The sequence below is a fragment of the Camelina sativa genome, chromosome 2 (assembly GCF_030686135.1).
Source record: "Camelina sativa cultivar CO46 ecotype springtype chromosome 2, ASM3068613v1".
Taxonomy (NCBI): Eukaryota; Viridiplantae; Streptophyta; class Magnoliopsida; order Brassicales; family Brassicaceae; genus Camelina; species Camelina sativa.
Window position 1 is genome coordinate 17,338,804 of NC_141881.1, and position 18,162 is coordinate 17,356,965.

The 18,162-nt window shown below is 36.7% G+C and overlaps 3 protein-coding genes across 6 annotated transcripts; 1 reads left to right on the forward strand and 2 right to left on the reverse strand.

Moving 5' to 3' along the window:
- Nucleotides 1-4,180: 4,180 nt before the first annotated feature.
- Nucleotides 4,181-8,637, reverse strand: LOC104724027 (uncharacterized). 2 transcript variants are annotated; one of them, XM_010442484.3, is made up of 11 exons: nt 8,298-8,637; nt 7,979-8,136; nt 7,719-7,879; nt 7,410-7,507; nt 6,331-6,425; nt 6,090-6,180; nt 5,755-5,903; nt 5,472-5,650; nt 5,101-5,368; nt 4,842-5,005; nt 4,181-4,656 (listed from the first exon to the last, which is right to left on the reverse strand). In XM_010442484.3, exons 6-11 carry the CDS (start codon nt 6,177-6,179, stop codon nt 4,499-4,501), a joined length of 1,008 nt encoding a protein of 335 aa, XP_010440786.1. In that variant the 5' UTR covers nt 6,180; nt 6,331-6,425; nt 7,410-7,507; nt 7,719-7,879; nt 7,979-8,136; nt 8,298-8,637; the 3' UTR covers nt 4,181-4,498. The 2 variants fall into 2 exon arrangements, with proteins under 2 accessions (XP_010440786.1, XP_019090640.1); XM_019235095.2 differs by having other exon boundaries at nt 6,331-6,445.
- A 697-nt stretch (nt 8,638-9,334) lies between these two features.
- LOC104751689 (uncharacterized) lies at nt 9,335-13,109 on the reverse strand. 3 transcript variants are annotated; one of them, XM_087484714.1, is made up of 10 exons: nt 12,691-13,109; nt 11,665-12,443; nt 11,464-11,593; nt 10,973-11,373; nt 10,811-10,891; nt 10,636-10,734; nt 10,313-10,474; nt 10,105-10,191; nt 9,866-9,937; nt 9,335-9,774 (listed from the first exon to the last, which is right to left on the reverse strand). In XM_087484714.1, exons 2-10 carry the CDS (start codon nt 12,385-12,387, stop codon nt 9,487-9,489), a joined length of 2,043 nt encoding a protein of 680 aa, XP_087340840.1. In that variant the 5' UTR covers nt 12,388-12,443; nt 12,691-13,109; the 3' UTR covers nt 9,335-9,486. The 3 variants fall into 3 exon arrangements, with proteins under 3 accessions (XP_087340840.1, XP_010471995.2, XP_087340841.1); XM_010473693.3 differs by having other exon boundaries at nt 11,665-12,446; nt 12,691-13,106; XM_087484715.1 differs by having other exon boundaries at nt 11,665-12,449; nt 12,691-13,066.
- Nucleotides 12,836-14,862, forward strand: LOC147948775 (uncharacterized). The gene is made up of 3 exons (XM_087468495.1): nt 12,836-12,973; nt 14,059-14,193; nt 14,290-14,862. Exons 1-3 carry the CDS (start codon nt 12,836-12,838, stop codon nt 14,860-14,862), a joined length of 846 nt encoding a protein of 281 aa, XP_087324621.1.
- Nucleotides 14,863-18,162: the final 3,300 nt, after the last annotated feature.

The following is an 18,162-nucleotide window of genomic DNA, read 5'->3' on the forward strand; positions in this document are numbered from 1 at the left end:
GATATATTTATTCGCCGTTGCACAAAATTTCAAAATTTCAAAATTTCAAACCGTTAACACTTCGATTTACGATTATTGAATATTATAAACATGTATTTTCTTAAAATTAAATTTCTTAAATTTTTGAAAAAAACTTAAATTAAATTTAAACTTAAACTTATTAATTTAAGAAAATACATTATTTAAGAAATTTTTAAGAAATTATTAATTTGAAAATACATGTTTAAATTTAAATTAAATTTCTTAATTTTTGAAAAATTAAATTTCTTAAATATATACATCTTATATATTTTTTTAATCATCAAAGGGTATGTTTCAATCTTTTTTTTTTTAACTGAAATTCAATTGAACCAAGATCAAGAAAAGAAAACTACTATTAGAGAAGACATTATGCATTTTATTAATAGCAATCTGAAATCATAATCGAAGTAAAAAAGCAACAAGGAAAAATAGCAACGTAAAAAAAAAAAAACACTTATTTTGAGAATAGTTTAACTTCAGCGATCATCTTTCACTTTTACCATTAAAATCCTTCTGAACGGGATTAATATCATCTCCCGATAGAGACTTGTAAAAATTACAAAAACGAAAACAAGGATGGAGTAAGCCCAATACCATGATGAATTACCTCCTACTGACTCAATATCAAAATATAGACCGGCGATTCCCGAAGCAAATCCGGATAAGGCTACCATCATAATATATAGAATCTCAAACCCATCGATAGGGTAACTCAATTGAACAAATGAGATCACGGTGAGGATTATACAAATCCATATCAAAAAGATATCCCACCTCTGATCCATAGAAGTGATCAGAAACATGGTTAGGCTAACCATAAATTGGAAAATATTAAGGATAAATCGGTTAGCCTTTGTTGGTGTTGGGTTTCGACGAGTTAGAGGCCCGAAAGAAAGCCCACTAAGGAGCGGATGCCAAACCAGTTAATGGGCCTAACGCGGGCCCATGAAGAGAATTCGATTAAGATGCTGAGTCAAACCGGAGATGAGGTCGAGAGATCGTAGGTCGAGAGATCATAGGAGGAGATTCAGGAGAAGTTCAAGTTCGTTTAGTTTAAATATTCGAAGTTTGTAAAGAGAAAAGACACATGTAATTTTTAACCACGCAAAAGAAACCAAATCAATACAAATCCAGTTTGTCGTTCTTCATAGTTCTTGTCGATTTAAACCAAAAGTCTGCCCAGATCTTATTTCTTACTCAAATCCATTTAGTTGTTGTTTCTGATATCAACAGCCTTGAAAACTGGAGTTGGTGAACTTGAAGAGTTGATGCAATCAATTAATATGCGAACGAGACCAAAAATGCTACCCAACCCCCCGTACCTTAGACATGCATATTCGAAGCTCATCTCTTCCTTGTATGGATATATATTTTCCCATGCTATTCCACCACAAAATATGGATAAAATGGACATATGGATCCATAGTGTTCGTGATATTCGATCATTTACTCCTATGATATCATCAACAATTTGGTGGGATTCTGTATGAGTGCGTCCGAGCTTATTTTAATTTCATCCAAGTTCACCAACCGGTACATTTTATGTTTGTTGTGTTGTCTACGAAGCTCTATAATGAAAGAGGAAGCGAAAACCTAGAATTTAAGTTTTAATACTAATACACCATTTTTCTTTTATGCTATAATTTTTTTTTTTTTTCTACATAACTAATAATTAGTCTTAAAACAAGAAAATTTGTTTAGAATCTGTTGTTATTCAATCACAAATATTAAAAGGAAAAATCAAAAGTATTTAACTTTATTAATGAAAACGATAACATAAGTAAAAATCATTATATATTTGTATTTAAAAAAAAAATATGTAAAATTATATTATTTGTACAGGTGTTAGAAACTAGAGACTATTTATCATTACTTGTAATATTTTAAGTTATACAACCATATCTTTTTCACAGTAAATAAAGATTAAAAATAAACAAATTAAATACGACAAACATATATAGTATAAAATATATCTATGCAATGCCAGTTATCTCCAACGCAAAAATGTTGTCCAATAGGTCAACTGAAATTGTTGGTGTCAACGACATGAAGACCCGAGCATTATTTTTTGATTTAGCATTGAATTCCATCTTTGGCTTCGCGAGGGCATGTGACTCTGTGATTGCATACAAAGAAGGAATGAGTTTTGGTTTTGCTATATTTAGGTATTTGGGATTCTTGTGCGCCTACTGTTACGTTTGCAAGTTGATTAGTCTCTTCAGATTTACCAAACCCGGCTTACAAAGCCCACAAAATCTTGATCAACATTTTACCATTCGTTGTCAGCGTAGCTATGTTCCTCATCAGTTACACGTGGCAGCGGTTGGATGTTTCTGCTCTTATATTTTGTTCCATCTTCGCTACAATCTCATTGCTTCAGTTAATTCTTCCCGTGGATGGCTTCGGAAATTGGTATATTTCTGGCTTAACTTTATTTGGGATGGCATGGGGGGTCGTCGGTCTATATTATTCTGATGCACCAGTCGGTTGGATTTTTCTTGGTGTGATCATCATCATAATTATCAATACGGGTTTGGTTTAGTAATTTATGGCAATGAGATGAAGTATGTTGAAGAGCGTTTTATTGCCGACATAAAACGTTCTCATGAAAATAAATCTAAAGTGTACAGTTATTTGAGGAGTTGTGTGAGTTTTCTCCCAAGAAAACTGTTTCTTTTATTTTTCTTAATGTTGTAATTTTTTTGTTTTGTAGGAAATGTTATTGTCCTTATTAAACATTTTAATTAACGTACACTAGAATGGTAAAAAGTGTGCTCAAAAAAAAAAAAAAAAAAGAATGGGCCAAAAGAAAAAAAAAAAAGAGTGATATTTGCTGCTTAGATATTAGGGATGTGATTAATATAGATTTTGTGGTTTTGTTAGCACAAAAGTCACAAGGAGGTTCATTGACCCATCTGCATTATCACCCAGTTAAACAACTTAATAAAAGAGGTTCTTTAAAACTACACTGTGCCAATATATATTTTTATGCTTACATAGAGAGAACAAAAAGAACATTACAAACCAATGAGAAGATGATATGAATCCCCATCAAGGATCTCAGTAATGTAACTTATAATATCGATTTGGGCTCCAAATACGAACTAACTATTGAGAAGTCCTAAAAGACAAAGGAAAAGGGAGCTTAGGGAAAAACCTGAAGGATCTTTTGAACCAGAAAAGTAGCTGAAGCAGGAAAGCATCTTCCTTTTCCTTTTTCGATGGCTCGAAATTCCCCTCCTTTAGAAGCAGCTTGGATTAGTCTAAAACCTTTCATTGTAAAAGAGAAAGACAAAGTCTTCATGTTTTTGAGAAAAGAGTAACGAGCGATTCTCCTCAAGGCTCTACTTGCGATTACTTGGTCTGTACTCCTCTATGATTTTGAAAAATCAAACGGAGACGATAACAACAACAACAAGATGAAAGCTTTTATCACGTGTGATCCACGTTACGCGAGTTGGTGAAGCTTTATATCACGTGAGATCCACGTGACAAGAGAAACCCAAACTCGTGGTGTCGTCTTTTTCTCTTCGATATTATATCTCAATGGGGAATTTTATCGAACAACTTGTGTGCATTCTTTGTTTTACACATCTGTTACGATTTGATTTCATCTTCCCACGGAATAAACAGAGATAAAAACCAGAAATTGTCTGAAATATTTCGAAGTCGCGATCAAAAAATGATACTTGGGAATTGGGATGATCAAACCCATCATAAGTCCAGTCCGGTTTATATTTGCAGTCGCATTTCTTAGTAATAATTTATTAGTAAAAAATCAAATTATGAACAAAAAAATATAGTATATATATATATATTTTAGTGTAATGAAAAAGTTTATATTTTATCATCTAAAAATGTGATTTAATGGTATATTGAGAAATTTTTATGAGATAATTTATGAATTATGTATATATTTTTCTCTTCCTTTTGTGGGGATGTAATCATGTAAATAAATTAAAAACTTAAAATAATTACAGAACAATAATCAGTTAGATTTCAACACTCAGATAGATGGTGTTACCTTAATAGAAGAAGACAAGAAGAAATTGCTAAATGGCACATATAACTTAAATAAATTGGTGAGTAGGAGATATAAACCAAACCAAAACCATAACAAAACAGATTTAAGAAAGAAACAAGGATCTACACAAACAAAAATTAAATAACTAATAAGGTCATTAATGAAAACGCATACACCAGAGTAGTCATACATGCATGGTAGATAGAGATAAGAATTAAGATAATTAGATTATCCTAAACATAGATAGAGCGAAGAGCTTATCCTAAACATAGATAGAGCCAAGAGCGTTCACATCACATTCAATCCCTACGCATAAAACAGACTAGTCATACATGCAATGCATGGTAGATAATAAGATTATCCTAAACATAGATAGAGTGTTAACTTCACATTCGCATAAAACAGATTAGGTACGTCACGCAGACGGAGAGAGGTAGCAGCTAAACAGATACCCTAAAAGAAGGGGTCGTTTTTTCTGGCGTTAACAACTTCGCACTCCATCTCTACATTCAAGGTATCTTCATGGTCCAAGTAACCCTCCTGAATTTCAGCTAAAGGCATGGACTGAGCAAGGCCCCTCCCTGCGTTCGAGGTCATGACCCAACTTTGAACTACAAAACAAGCCAAGTGTGTAATTCACGTTAGTTATAAACTCAAAACCACTAGGTTATAGTCAATGTATAGTAGGACATCAGACATCATCAGTTAAGAACGCCAAACGCCTAATGAGAATGTCATCCGCATCTATTTTATCCCATGCATTAGCACCGACAATAAGCAATATTTTTTTACTTACGGCATCCTGAAAGGTGTTTCGATCCACGCGGGTCTAGAACCTGCAGCTGTGCTCGCACCATGACCAGCTCACCCGTCAATAAGTTTTCCCCTTCAGCTAAATGCACATAGCTGGACAATTGGCCCCCTGCGCTAGAGTCTCCCTTTGGATACACGGTTAGAGTCCTGTAATACATTATTTGTCCACTTGTTAGAAAGAGTTCCCAGCACTTATACAACAATTATATCACAAAAACAAAAAGAAACATTCATAGACTCACCACTTTTTCTCTCCCATTTGGAAGGTTTTTGAGACGTAATCACTCTGTTTCAGAAGAGAGAAATCCCTAACACTCCAAGAGAATTTGTGAAAAGGGAGATTTTCATCAGCAGCGACAGGTTGTGAAGCAATCTTCACATGAGCACCAAACTCATGTTCATCTCCCTCCAAGATGTATCCATTGGCAGGGTCACTGAAGGCCTCAACTGGAAGAACTTGAGAAACTCCCCAGACCGTTCTTGAAGAACCGAATTTCTTTACTTCCACATCTACATGTCAATACGTTAAGGATGTTATACACATATCACTGACGCATTCATAAAATATATGTTCATACGACAGAGAGAGATACAAGGGTATGTGCATACGAACCTTGAACTGAAAGGTACTTGTTCTCTTTCTTGTTAAAGACAAAGAAAGAGAGATAAGCAAAGAGCTCCGTGGGTGGTGCTGATGTGGATGAGAGGCTGCTCTTGTCAAGTTCCACATACATTGACACAAATCCTTTTCCATTGTCTTCTTCATTTCCTTTAGGGTATACAACCAATCTCCTGATTTTCATAATTTTGAGATAGATCGGTTATAAAAAGACAAACTTTCTTACTTAAAAGTGGTGAAAGATATGAAATTTTTAGTTTAGAACAAGATCACATACCAGCTGTATCCACCAGACGAGAAAACAGAGGATTCGTTTCTGTTGTTGTTGACAGTAGTAAGCTGAGAAAGCTTGACAACAGAAGCACAAGGAGGAAGATGATCTCTCCAACTCTTCAAAACTGCAACATCTGGTACACTTGAACCCCTCTACACAACAACAGAAGAGAGGTTTTTTTGATTTAGAATTTTCCCAAATACTAATCAAGCCACACAAAGCTACAGCAAGTTTTGAACTTTATGTTCTTTAAGACTAAGAAGAAGAAGAAGAAGAAGAAGAAGAAGAAGAAGAAGAAGAAGAAGAAGTTGAAAGCTTGAGAAAAAATTAAAACGAACCTGAGGGAAAGAAGAAGGAGGAGGATGATTTGCTCTCCAATTACTCATCATAGCAAAAGCTGATGCAGCAAAATCCATTCTTCTATCCATTCTACACAGTTACACAAAGACAAGCTTTTGATTTAGAATTTCCCAAATATGAAACGACGTACACACAACACACAGAGCTATAGATTCCAGAGAAGCTACAAAACTACAGAAGACAAGGTTTTGTGAAAGCTTGAGAAACATTCCGACGTACCTTAAGAGGCAACGAGGGACGACGAGACGAGACGAGACTGAAGAGGAGAGATCCTGTGACACTTGTTGAGTGTTCAGCGTCGCTTATAGAAACTTCTGGAAGCTCTCAACATTTTCTAGGGTTAGATAGGTGTGCGGTTTTATATAAGTGTTAAAACTATTAGTGGATCCCTTAGAAAGCCCAATGCAATGAGAAGTCCATTAGTCTACCTTATTAGGATTTTATCAGATAGAGAGAGATACATATTATATATAATTTGTGTTTAGAACATAAAAATGTAGATTGTTCTTAAATTTGCTATTTGGAGATCAACTTTTATTATATTACCAATTAAAGATTTAAGAGAATGCGAGAATAAGTATTTATAGGAAGAGAAGTGATGGAAAATCATATTTAGAGAAATGTGAGTTATAATTCTAATTTATTACTTGTTTTAATACAATTGACTGGAGATATATAGTTAATGCATAATTGTTTTAATATAATTGAGTGGAGAAATATAGTTAATGTATAATTTATATGATTTCAGTTTTATATTAAAATGTGAGTTGAATGTGAAGATTAAATGTTTTTTAATTTATGGTTTAATATAAATATTTTTCATGTATATGATTATATGATAAAGATATTCTTTAATTTAAATTAGTTAAAAACCTCATATATGATTTACTTCATTATTTTTTTCTAAGTTTCAAACTATTTTTTATTAACACAGTAATAAATTACAACAAATTTTATTGTGAACCGCAACTATTATTTACCTAGGTATTCTTCACTTACATTTTCCTCTTTTAGTTTCTTTGCACAATAAAAATCTTCATAAAGTATATATTTTATTTGTAAAGATGTAAGCAAATATGTTAACATTATTTTTATTAGAAAAAATACAAATTCAAAGCTAAAAACTTTCCTAAGATACAAGTAAAAAATTCACCTCCAATGGTAAAGTTGTTAATTCAAAGTTCTTAAACTCTTTTCAAAAACTTGCTTTAAACAAAGGAAGAAGAAGAAGCTTCAACTTCAAGCAAAGGAAGAAGAAGAAGAATCGTCGAAACAGAGGGGAGAGGACGTAGAGTCACCTGAAGTTGGTGCTGACTAGAAGGTTGAAGTTGCTCTTGGGTTGTTGGTGCTGAGTACAAGTTGATGTGGGCTTGTTGGTGTTGTTGCTCTCAACTCTCTGCTCTTTCCCGCATATACTCATTCAAGATCAGAAATTCAAACACAAAATCAGTCTTACTCAAGAACACAAACACTCATTCAAACTAAATCAAGAACAGAAAGAAGCACTTTCCATGAAGTATACTGATTAGGGACAGTTGAAAAAAAAAAAAAAAAAAACAAGCCATTAACGAAATATGAGAATGTGAGAGGCCGTTACAGAATCATACCTCGAGATCTCGTTACAAAAGTGTGGTGGTACTGTAATTGAATCCCTCGAGAGCTGTACCTTGAGTGGGTGATGAATGAAGCTGCTTCCTCACCTGAGTAGCCAGTACTTTTCCTAGCTCAACTTCCCACTGGTCAAACGAATTGATACCCCACACAAAGCCTTTATACAAAACATATACAAAAATGTCAGCATTTATAGCAATGGACCTCTGATCTCAATCTTAAAGACTATACTGATAAACCTGAAATAGAGACAGACCTGGTCTATTAGTTGCAGAAATTACAAAGGCCATCACTCACTCCTACTTATTCCATCCATTAAAATTCAGTAACGTAGCTAGCTACCATCCTCTGAGACAATTCTTCGCCTCCTTCTTTCCGGGCAGGAGCAATGGCATCCAAGTCATTAATGAACACCTTTATAAGAAACAAAATTCGCAAGCAGTTACTAACTCAATAAAGTGAAGGGTGCAATGCATCCCACGGAGAATTGGACCAGATAACCCTAAATATCTAACATATCAAATCCCAATTGTGAGAAGCCTAAAATCGAACACAACCAATAGATAGAATCGTACCATTAGAAAGAGATTGGAGCATCGTTTCACCAAACTCTCTATCGATTTGGTTCACCCAACTCTTCGTTCGCAGATCGTGACTCTCGGCTCTTTCGATTGCTGATGCTGAACAGACTCAGTGTGGATAATGATCACATCGGATTAGATATTACTTGCTTCTCGATTAAACTCTCAAACTCAAACGATTGATCTGCGTTCTTCGTTTTTGTTTTTTCGGATATAACTAGAAAGAGACAAGGAAGAGAAGGAAAAAAAAAAAAAAATTACGCGCAAAAAATTGTTTGCCAAAAAAAAAAAAAAATGTAATTGTAATCGACAAATATGTGATTGTTTGTCGAATGGAATAAAATGAAACCTATACAGTATTTTAATAGACAAATATGTGATTGTTTTCCCTAACAAATGTAATCTAGGGAAAGAATGTCTAGATTGAAATGACTGATTGAGTTTAAACATTATTGTTACTATAGTTTTCCATATATTATGAGTTTAAAATATAACACACAATATTTTTTTAAAAAATTTGGATAAGTTTGGTCAATTTTAGGCAAGACTTGTGCATATGTTTAGGAAAATGTTTGTAAATATTATGATATAATTTATAGTTTTGTTTTGTTTTAATTTAAAGTTAAATTTAGCTGGTCAGTCACACCGTGCATGGGCATGATAAATTTTATAAATAACACATGTTAGTAGTTACTAGAAAATATCTATATTATTATATTTATCTAAAAGTTTTGTGTGAAATAATTGTACTAATATATATAGACATTTCAACTAAGATCACTATATAGTTAATTACATCATTTTCCCATTTCACCATTTATCAATTACAAACTTTCTAATTTCATCTAATCTGTAAAATTCTTCCTAGTTACTAATATTTTAACTGACCATTACTAAAAGTAACGATTATTATGGACAGTAACATTCACAGTCATATGAATCTGAGAAGGAGAGGTATTGAGAGTAACAAAACTATTTTTTTTCAAGTTTGTTTGGGGATTTCAATTTGAGTTCTCCGTTGAACAAAAATATAATTGAAATCTACCAAACAGGCTTCCTTTCGAGAGCTTTTTGCTCTGTATGAATAAAAGTTATCATAATAAAGTCAAGTTTAATATCTTGAAACGAAAAGGTACAAAACTTTTCACCATGTTAATATAGTCGAACATTGGCTCTGCCTTTCTCACCATTGCTTCTTTCCCTTTTTCTTTTTCTTGCTGCTACTACTACTAGTGCTACTGGCAGTTGCTGAAGACGGGCTTTCGCTTGCATTATCAAACATACCAGCTTGCACGGCGTTCTGCAACCACTCGTAGAACTCATCCTCTGTCATTGTTTCATCCGGGTTTGTGTTTGGCATTCTTTGGTTTCCTCTTTGCCCTGACGAACCACTTGTTCCTCGTTTTGACGCTGTTGCGTTCATGTTCACATGGAAGCTCGGCTTGTGGGTGTTTGCTGGACATCTCATTCCCTTCCAACAATTCAAACAAAAACATTCAATCTTTCCAACAAACAAAAACCAAGAAATCTCTTGCCAAAAGCAAGCAACTGGTTCTCAGTACCTGACAAATATACCACTGAGAAGCTTCATATATTTTGCTGTCTGCACAAACGTAAGCACGCGGCATATCAACCTGCGTTACAACAACAAACCCTTTCACATGACCATGGGAAGTATATCAATCAAGTCATCTGATTGTGCAAAATTGTCTTCTTGATGATCAACCAGCGCAGAGCGTCTAGTTCTACATACATTATGTACCAATGAAATGATTTTTTTTTTGTCGTTATAAAATAATACCTTTTGAAACAGCCCGAACAAGACATGCTGAGAAGATTGTTCAACCCAACCATCTCCATCTTTTGCTTGATGGAATTCCTTGCAATCCTTGAGATAAAAAAGCAGTAAGTCAGGTAAGTACTATGGATTATACTTCTTCTCAAGAAGTTTCATCATTGGTGTAACATTTACGATCTTAAAGATGCATATGGAAAGAGTTGGAATAAACCTGGCACCATCTTGCTGTAGATTTTGATTTTTTTGTAAGATACCAGGCATGGAGATTGCCACATTTTTTACATGCTATTTGTCTACACTCTCTAAATGCTTCCTCTCCTTCACCTTCTGAGCTTCCAAAACCCGAGCCAGAGAAACCGTGTCCTCGAGTCTCCTGGTTTTTTATGATGAATTACATTAGCAACTTAAAATAAAGACAAAGAGAGAAACATGCCTACTTGTGTACAAGTATGAAGGACGGAAAAAACTGACACTTTTAGCAACAAATATGTATTTCAGAAGATTAATATAACAGCCAGAAAACTAGAAACATACCTTTTGAGAAGAATTCTGAAACCTTCGAAAGTAGTTCATTAGTTCTTCCTTCTTCAGTTCATCATCATACGATTTTTGCTTTACAGAATCAAGTAATACCTACAGGCCAGCTAGGGAGATCAGAGATGCAGTGACTACAAATTGATGAAATGCAAAAAAAAAAAAAGAACGTTACCTCATATGCATTCTGAAGTTTCTTAAAAGCTTCAGCTGCTCTCTCATTCCCCATATTTTTATCAGGATGGACCAGCATCGCCTAATCATTCACAATGCTTATAAACTCAACACGCGTTTTTGTTGCTAAGAAGTATCCAAAGAGAGAAATAAACAGCATTACCTTTTTCCTATATTCTCGTTTGACATACGCCATGTCAACATTACCATATCGAGCTAAGCCCAAAGCTGAGTAGTGGTCCGCACAATTCAGCAACCGAGAAACTTCATCTTCAGATGTTAACTCAGAGTCTGTTCCGCTAGTTGACGCGACTCCTGGGCCACGGTCTCCCGGAAAGCCAGGGCCGTTTTCAAAAGATGAATCATTTACGGGTGGTCCACCAGCAGTGCTCTGCTGATTTACTTTATTCTTGAAGAAATATATGAGAGCATCGGTTGAGATGAAAGCAAGATTAAAAGCCAAAAGAAGACCTAGCCACCCAACATAACTCTTTGCACTATAGACTGAATACACTGTGATGATAAACAGTGCAATGCGCTCGTGCTTCATCATGAATGCCAGACCTTTACAACAACGAACACTGCAGTGTTAGCAAAAGAATGAAAGAGAGAGAATGGGTCGTTGCTACAAGATTGAGGTAGGAAGGACTTTACCTCCGAAGAAAAGGAAGAGCAGTGTTGTCCAAAAGCTACCATAGAGCCATAGCAAAATCAAACCAGAAATGGCAAGGGTAACAGACCCAACAACGAAGCCAATGAACAACGACACGAGAACAGTTGCAACCTGTATTTCTCAAATATTTTAGATATGGTTAAAGAGTAAACACTATAAGAAATCAAAGTTGAGATTCTTACTGAGATCAGTATAAATTTGGTCATGCCGATCATTGAAAACGCTGAAAAGAGACCACACCACAAGATAGAGAAAAAGGATGCTGTTCCCATCCGAATGAAAGAATCAAAACCCCGGATTGCACAGTCCAACCAAACCAGAGACAGAAGAAGAACTATGCTGCCAAAATGCATAAGCCATCTGAAAACAACCGGGAATACTTGCCGCATTTTTGTTAGAACAAGATCACGGGCTTTATAAACTCTTGATTTGGCAGAATCAATCAAAGGCCTGTGTCTTTCCATACACTTAGTCATTTCCCTTGATATAGTAGCAGCAGATATCCTCAGTTTCCTGAGTACTGCATTGTACGCTAGCTCAATATTCTCTGACGGGCTGTTCGTGCTCAATATATCTAGCAAGCTTCTCACAACATTCTCGATGTGTTCACGACCAAAAGGAATATATCTAGTTTCATCAGTGGTAAACCCTGATTCATCGTTCTCCGAAGCAACAGGCTGATCTATATCCTTAGCGGCTTCTACAGCATCCACATTTCTTTCCAAAGTTTCAGAAACTGGACTACCTCTTGACTGCTTATCATCCTGGCAATTCTCTTTCAGAACACTCTCAGCTTCACTAGTTTTCCCTTGTCCCTTTGTAGACAGCATAGAATCAGAAGCTTTCTTTCTTTGCTTCGTTTGGTTATCCATTCCATTCTTCTGATGACTTCCTTTTCGAGCCATTACCAAATTCAAACAAACTTCTACCACTCAAAATCTTAAACTTTCTCTAACATCCCCTGCTACTAGAGAAGAAGAGCTAACCCATATAAGCAAGAAGTGATCAAATCGAAGATGCAGAAATAGAACAAAGTTCAAACCTTTGAATAAAAATACGAAATTGAACAAGATTTTGAAGTAATTGAGATCAAACCCATAAGTAAAAGCTTTTGAATTTCGTAGTTTATTCAAGAAATCAAGCAAAAACACATGCCCAGAAATCGAATTGAGATTGTAAAACAGGGGAATTGCACAGAAGAGGAGTACCTGAAACTGAGATTCCAAACGAGTGGCGTACCGAAGGGCATAGAAGATTCCATGAAAAGAGAGAGAAGTCAATGGTCGAAGAAGAAGGCCCACAACAACAAGTGTGCCCTAAAAGGATCAATTTTTTTGGGGGAGCTCGTAATCGATGAAACCAAAACTGGGATTTAAGTGTGGGTTTGGTGTTGAATTAAGAAAGGGTAGAGAAGAAAGAAACACGCCTTTCAATTTCTTGCCGAATGAATTGGAAAAGAACCGATCACAGAAACGGAGGCTTAGACCGGCGGTGTGTCACTGTTTTTGGCTTTTTAAGATGAGCTGGTCAAATTCAGTTTTTTTTTTTTTGGAAAATATATGTATGCTTTTGGCAAATTGGGCTGTATAACCAAAAAAAATTCTATAATTTAAAGACTAACTATACTAATCATATATCTACTATATACTCTATATAATATGTATTAATAACACTTTTTACCCTTTCACCACTTTACCTCCACCCACCACAAACACCACCTCCGGCCACCTCTTCTGCCGAGACCTCCGGCCACCTTCTCCATCGCCGACCTCCGGCCACTTACTCCACCACTGACCTTCGGCCACCTCCTCCACCGCCGACCTTCGGCCAACACCTCCGCCGCCAACCTCTGGCCACCTACTCCAGCCAACTCTTCCGCTTCCCACCTCCGACCACCTACTCCGGCCACCTACTCCGGCCAACTCCTCCTCCGCCGACCTCCAGTCAACTCCTCCACCTCCGACCTGCGGCCACCTACTCCGGCCGCCGACCTCCGGCTACCTACTCCGGTCGCCGGCCACCTCAACAACCACCACTCTCTCCACCATACAAAACACTAAAATGGTAATTTTGCCTTATTCCTATCCTGATTCCCTAATTTTTTTGAATATAGTGTTATTTTCTTCTATAATTTTTTTATTTTGGTTACTGAGCTAATTCATGCTTTTTAGTATATAAATTGAAAAAAAAAAGATTATGGTCAAATTTAATTTAATGAAATTTGGTGACAAGATATAATACCATTTAGTGTACTATATTGATTAGCACGCACTAACCCAGCGCCTAGTACCTAATACACTTAGTTAAAATATAAGCAATCTTAGATAATTTAGGCGTTCCAACATAAAACATTATAAATATGATATTATAGATAACAATTATACAAATTTATCCATTAAAAAATTTAGAATATTAAATCTTAAACAAAAATTAGACAAAAATATATATTTAATTTATATCAATCAAACAACATATTATCGTTCCCCCTACGAAATGTTTGGTCTAAACTTGTTTCCTTTATAGAGCTTTGTTTCGAAAGTTCAATGCCCACCTAAAATTCGACATTTTTTTTGTAGGCAATTACTGGTTATGTAGCAATCACGGCTAACCTTCGAAAGCAAGGTTTGAGTTGTGATGTTGAATGTTCTATATATGGCTGTTCTGACGAGACGATTAATCACGCTTTGTTTGATTGTCCACCGACAAAGCAGGTTTGGGCTTTATCTTCAGGTCTCGACAACACTGGGATTTTTCCTTCGTAATCGCGATATACGAACATGGAATCTTTATTTTGGCGTCTCCCGCAGGTTACTCCACATGAGTACTATCCTTGGATATTATGGTATATTTGGAAAGCGCGCAATGATAAAATCTTTGCTAACGTGGATTTCAACCCATTTGTAGTTCTGCAAGTCGCAGAGGCTGAGTCTAAGACTTGGTTTGCAGCTCAAACTGAGGATTTGGTTGAGGTTCCCAATGAGGTTTCTTGGACAACAAAAGGTTGTGGGGTTTTGCCCGTTAGGAGTATGACAACCTATTTATGTTCTGTAGATGGTTCCTCGAAGGCGACTGATAAATTTGCAGGAAGAGGATGGTACTGTTCACCACCCTCAGGGGAGGCACTAACTATGGGGGCAGCGAATATCAGGTGTAGTCTCACGCCTCTCCATGCCGTGATTGAAGCCCTAATATGGGACATGAGGTGTATGATTGGGGTGGATAATCATAAAGTTGTCTTCCTCACCGACTGCTCTGATCTGGTGAAGATGGTTTCTTCGCCTTCTAAGTGGCCCGCGTTTACACTTTACTTGGAGAACATACAGGTTGATAAGGGGGGTTACGTACTTCTCGATAGCTTTGCTTCCTCGCACACAGAATAGTAAATCGGATAATTTGGCACGTTGTGTTCGTTCAGAACTACATTGCATTACCTATGTAAACAATGTTCTCTCGCATGGGCTCATTTGAGTCAATCTTCTTTAGTTGTTGACAAAAAAAAAATATTAACGTTTATAATAGTGTGTATGGAAATAAAACTTATAAACTTAAATTTATGTAGTTGTAAATTGACAAAGAAATACATTAAAACAAGCCTCATGTGAGTTAGGCAGTAGAGGAGGTTGTCTTGGCGTCATTTGAGAGCTTAGCACCTAAACGGGCCTAAACGACTGTTTAGACCTGTTTTTAGAATACTGATTTTAACGCGTTTATTAAAATATATATTTTTGTTATTAAAAAAAGACAGTTAGACGATTATACAGATTTGGATGGATCTTAAATACTTTTGGGTGTTTTTATACAATTGACCAATCATTAAAATATATTTTTTTAAAATTGATGTTTTGTTATTCTTCAACTTCTAATTACATAAAATTATATTGATAAGTATTTTTTATTAAGGAAAAAACAGTTTTAGACGATTTTAAAACTATTTAGACATGTTAAAATAGTTTTTGGTGTCTTTTTTTTTTTTTTTTTTTGTCATCTGATAATAAATAAAGTCACAACAGGAGTTCAAAAAAACAAGAAACAAAGACAAAAACCAATGAAAGTAACACTTGATATAGAAGTCAATCGACTCTCCAAGTGAAGAAAAACCCTGAGACAAGGCAGCACCACATAGAGCCATAATCTTGGCCCGACTCTCCGCAAACCCTTCTCTGCCATTACCAATTCATAGACCACCTAAAAACCCATATCAATCCGTACTTGATCCTGCAACCACGAAGGGCCTCCAAGAGAAAGATATGACTGGAGCCTACCTTCTTTTGTAACACTTTTAGCAATCGCCACCGCCACCTGGTTCGCTGATACAGCCACTTGGTGACATTCCCAGTATTCAAAATTTGCTAGGGACAGTTGAATGTCTCTCAAAATGAAAGCGTATCTTGACCACGCACTTGGATTATTAATTACGTCAACCACTTCAGCTTTATCCAACACCACTTCCACCCGAGTTATATGTAAGATCTGCAACGCCTCCAATGCCCATAGTGAGCATCGTAAACTTGCTAACATCCCCGAGTCAGAAGCCTGAAAAGCAGTCCTTGCATGATGTAATACCTGCCCTTGACAATCTCTAGTAATCCACGCTCCACCAACCATTGATAACTTATTCCTCCATGAAGCAGCAATGTTACATTTTACAACCCCTACCATTGGTCTTCTCCACTTCATTTCAATCATCGGTTGCTTAACACCCAAAGACTTATCCAAAGATTTAAACACAGCTTGAGCCGCGATCCACTGTGAGGATTCCTGAAAAGCTTTGTTCACCACTTCTTGAATATCCATTTGCTTGCCTTGGAAGATAAAGTTATTTCGCCATTTCCATATTCCCCATAACAACCAGGGGATTGTTCGGCTAGTCACCTCTGGCAGTCTCCCTTCCTACATCAAACCCATCAAAAACTCCCAATTCTTTACCACATCGTGATCCGAGAAACCAGTAGGAGGCAATGGGACATTCGACACCGCATAAACTTGTCTAGCGACAGGACACTTAAACAACATGTGACAGATAGTCTCCTCCGTATGACCACACACCATGCATCTTGTATCTAACACTAATCCCCGCGAAGCAAGCCTCTCAGAAACAGCCAGAGCCCCAGATAACATTCGCCAGAGAAATGTTTTAATTTCCTCTTTCTCTGGCAGTTACTCCACCAAAATTCGCACATAGCACTTGTGAGGTTCCGACAAAGATTCTTACTTAGTCTAAAGCATGACATCGCATAAACAGGTAATGCCATGGCGATAGACTTAAGTAAAACCTCTTTACCACCTAAAGACAGTGATTTAGCATACCATCCATGCAATCTCTTTTTCAGTTTTTCCCCAATAAAGGCTAAGAGAGCTTGCTTTGAACCACTGAAGCACTCTGGCAAACCCAGATAAGAACCTGTACCACCCTCAGCTGATATCCCTAAAGTCTGTTTAACCAAAACTTTCACTGGGTCTTGCGTTTTACTACCAAAAGTGACGGCAGATTTCTCAAAATTAATCTTTTGGCCAGAGGCTTTGCCATACAGATGAAGACAATTTAGGATCTCCTCACACTCTGCCCTTGTTGCTCTACAAAACAGCAGACTGTCATCTGCAAATAAGAGATGCTGGACACTTGGACAATCTTCATTAAAACTGAAACCAGATAACCTCCCTTGTGCCTTGCTTCGGTTCATAACATGAATAAGTGCTTCTGCACAGAGTATAAACAAGAATGGCGATAGGGGGTCCCCTTGTCTGATTCCCCTCTCCGGTTTAATGAAACCAAAGGCACACCCGTTGATCAGCACCGAGTAGCTAACTGACCTCACACACAACATTATCCATTGCACCCACTGACTATGAAAACCCATACGTAGGAGAAGTTGCTCGAGAAAGTCCCATTCAACTCTGTCATAAGCTTTAGACATATCAGTCTTAATAGCAACATAGTCAGAATTGAACTTGACATGAGTCCGTAGAGCATGCACCATCTCGTGTGCGATGAGTATGTTATCCGAAATGAGCCTGCCAGACACGAACGCCCCTTGAGTCTCTGAGATCAGAGACGGTAGAAAGCGTTTCAACCTTGTGCAGAGAACCTTTGATATGAACAGAGGCTGATCGGTCTCATATCCACCATCTGATTAGCATTCTCCTTTTTTGGAATTCGGCAAATCTGCGTGTGATTCCAATCTTGTGGGAGAATACCAGTCTCAAAGAATCCTTGGATCTCCTGTATAACATCTTGACCAACCACAGACCAATAGCGACGGAAGAAAGCCCCAGTCCAGCCATCAGCTCCAGGAGCACTATCACCCTTGATATTGAAAGCAACCTGTTTTATTTCCTGAGCAGTAACTGGAGAAATGAGCTGCTGATTCATCATATCATTCACTCGTGGTTCCATCCCTGATAGAAGGTCTTCAAAATCACACGGCTTCGTGGACTTGAAGAGATCAATGAAATACTCAGCCGCTATGTTACCTTTAGAACCCTCTTCAAAGCACTCAAACCCATTTTTGTCAATCAGAGAGTTGAGTCTGTTCTTTAATCTCTTATAAGTCACACACCCATGGAAAAACCGTGTGTTCTTATCTCCTGCTTGAAGCCAGGACTCACGACTTTTAGATTTCCAATATATCTCCTCCTCCCTATATGCAACCGTCAACTCCCATTTAATCTGTCTCAACTTT

What these genes read in the sequence shown, in the direction of transcription:
- LOC104724027 (XM_010442484.3), bottom strand. Translation starts at nt 6,179, where the DNA reads ATGGATAGAAGAATGGATTTTGCTGCATCAGCTTTTGCTATGATGAGT. An exon ending in CTCCTTCTTCTTTCCCTCAG is followed by an intron (nt 5,904 to 6,089) that starts GTTCGTTTTAAT and finishes GTTGTTGTGTAG; the next exon opens with AGGGGTTCAAGTGTACCAGA. An exon ending in TCGTCTGGTGGATACAGCTG is followed by an intron (nt 5,651 to 5,754) that starts GTATGTGATCTT and finishes TATGAAAATCAG; the next exon opens with GAGATTGGTTGTATACCCTA.
- LOC104751689 (XM_087484714.1), bottom strand. Translation starts at nt 12,387, where the DNA reads ATGGCTCGAAAAGGAAGTCATCAGAAGAATGGAATGGATAACCAAACG. An exon ending in AACTTCAGAATGCATATGAG is followed by an intron (nt 10,735 to 10,810) that starts GTAACGTTCTTT and finishes GCTGGCCTGTAG; the next exon opens with GTATTACTTGATTCTGTAAA. An exon ending in CTACAGCAAGATGGTGCCAG is followed by an intron (nt 10,192 to 10,312) that starts GTTTATTCCAAC and finishes TTTTATCTCAAG; the next exon opens with GATTGCAAGGAATTCCATCA.
- LOC147948775 (XM_087468495.1), top strand. Translation starts at nt 12,836, where the DNA reads ATGAAACCAAAACTGGGATTTAAGTGTGGGTTTGGTGTTGAATTAAGA. An exon ending in AACGGAGGCTTAGACCGGCG is followed by an intron (nt 12,974 to 14,058) that starts GTGTGTCACTGT and finishes TTTTTTTTGTAG; the next exon opens with GCAATTACTGGTTATGTAGC. An exon ending in ATTGTCCACCGACAAAGCAG is followed by an intron (nt 14,194 to 14,289) that starts GTTTGGGCTTTA and finishes CGTCTCCCGCAG; the next exon opens with GTTACTCCACATGAGTACTA.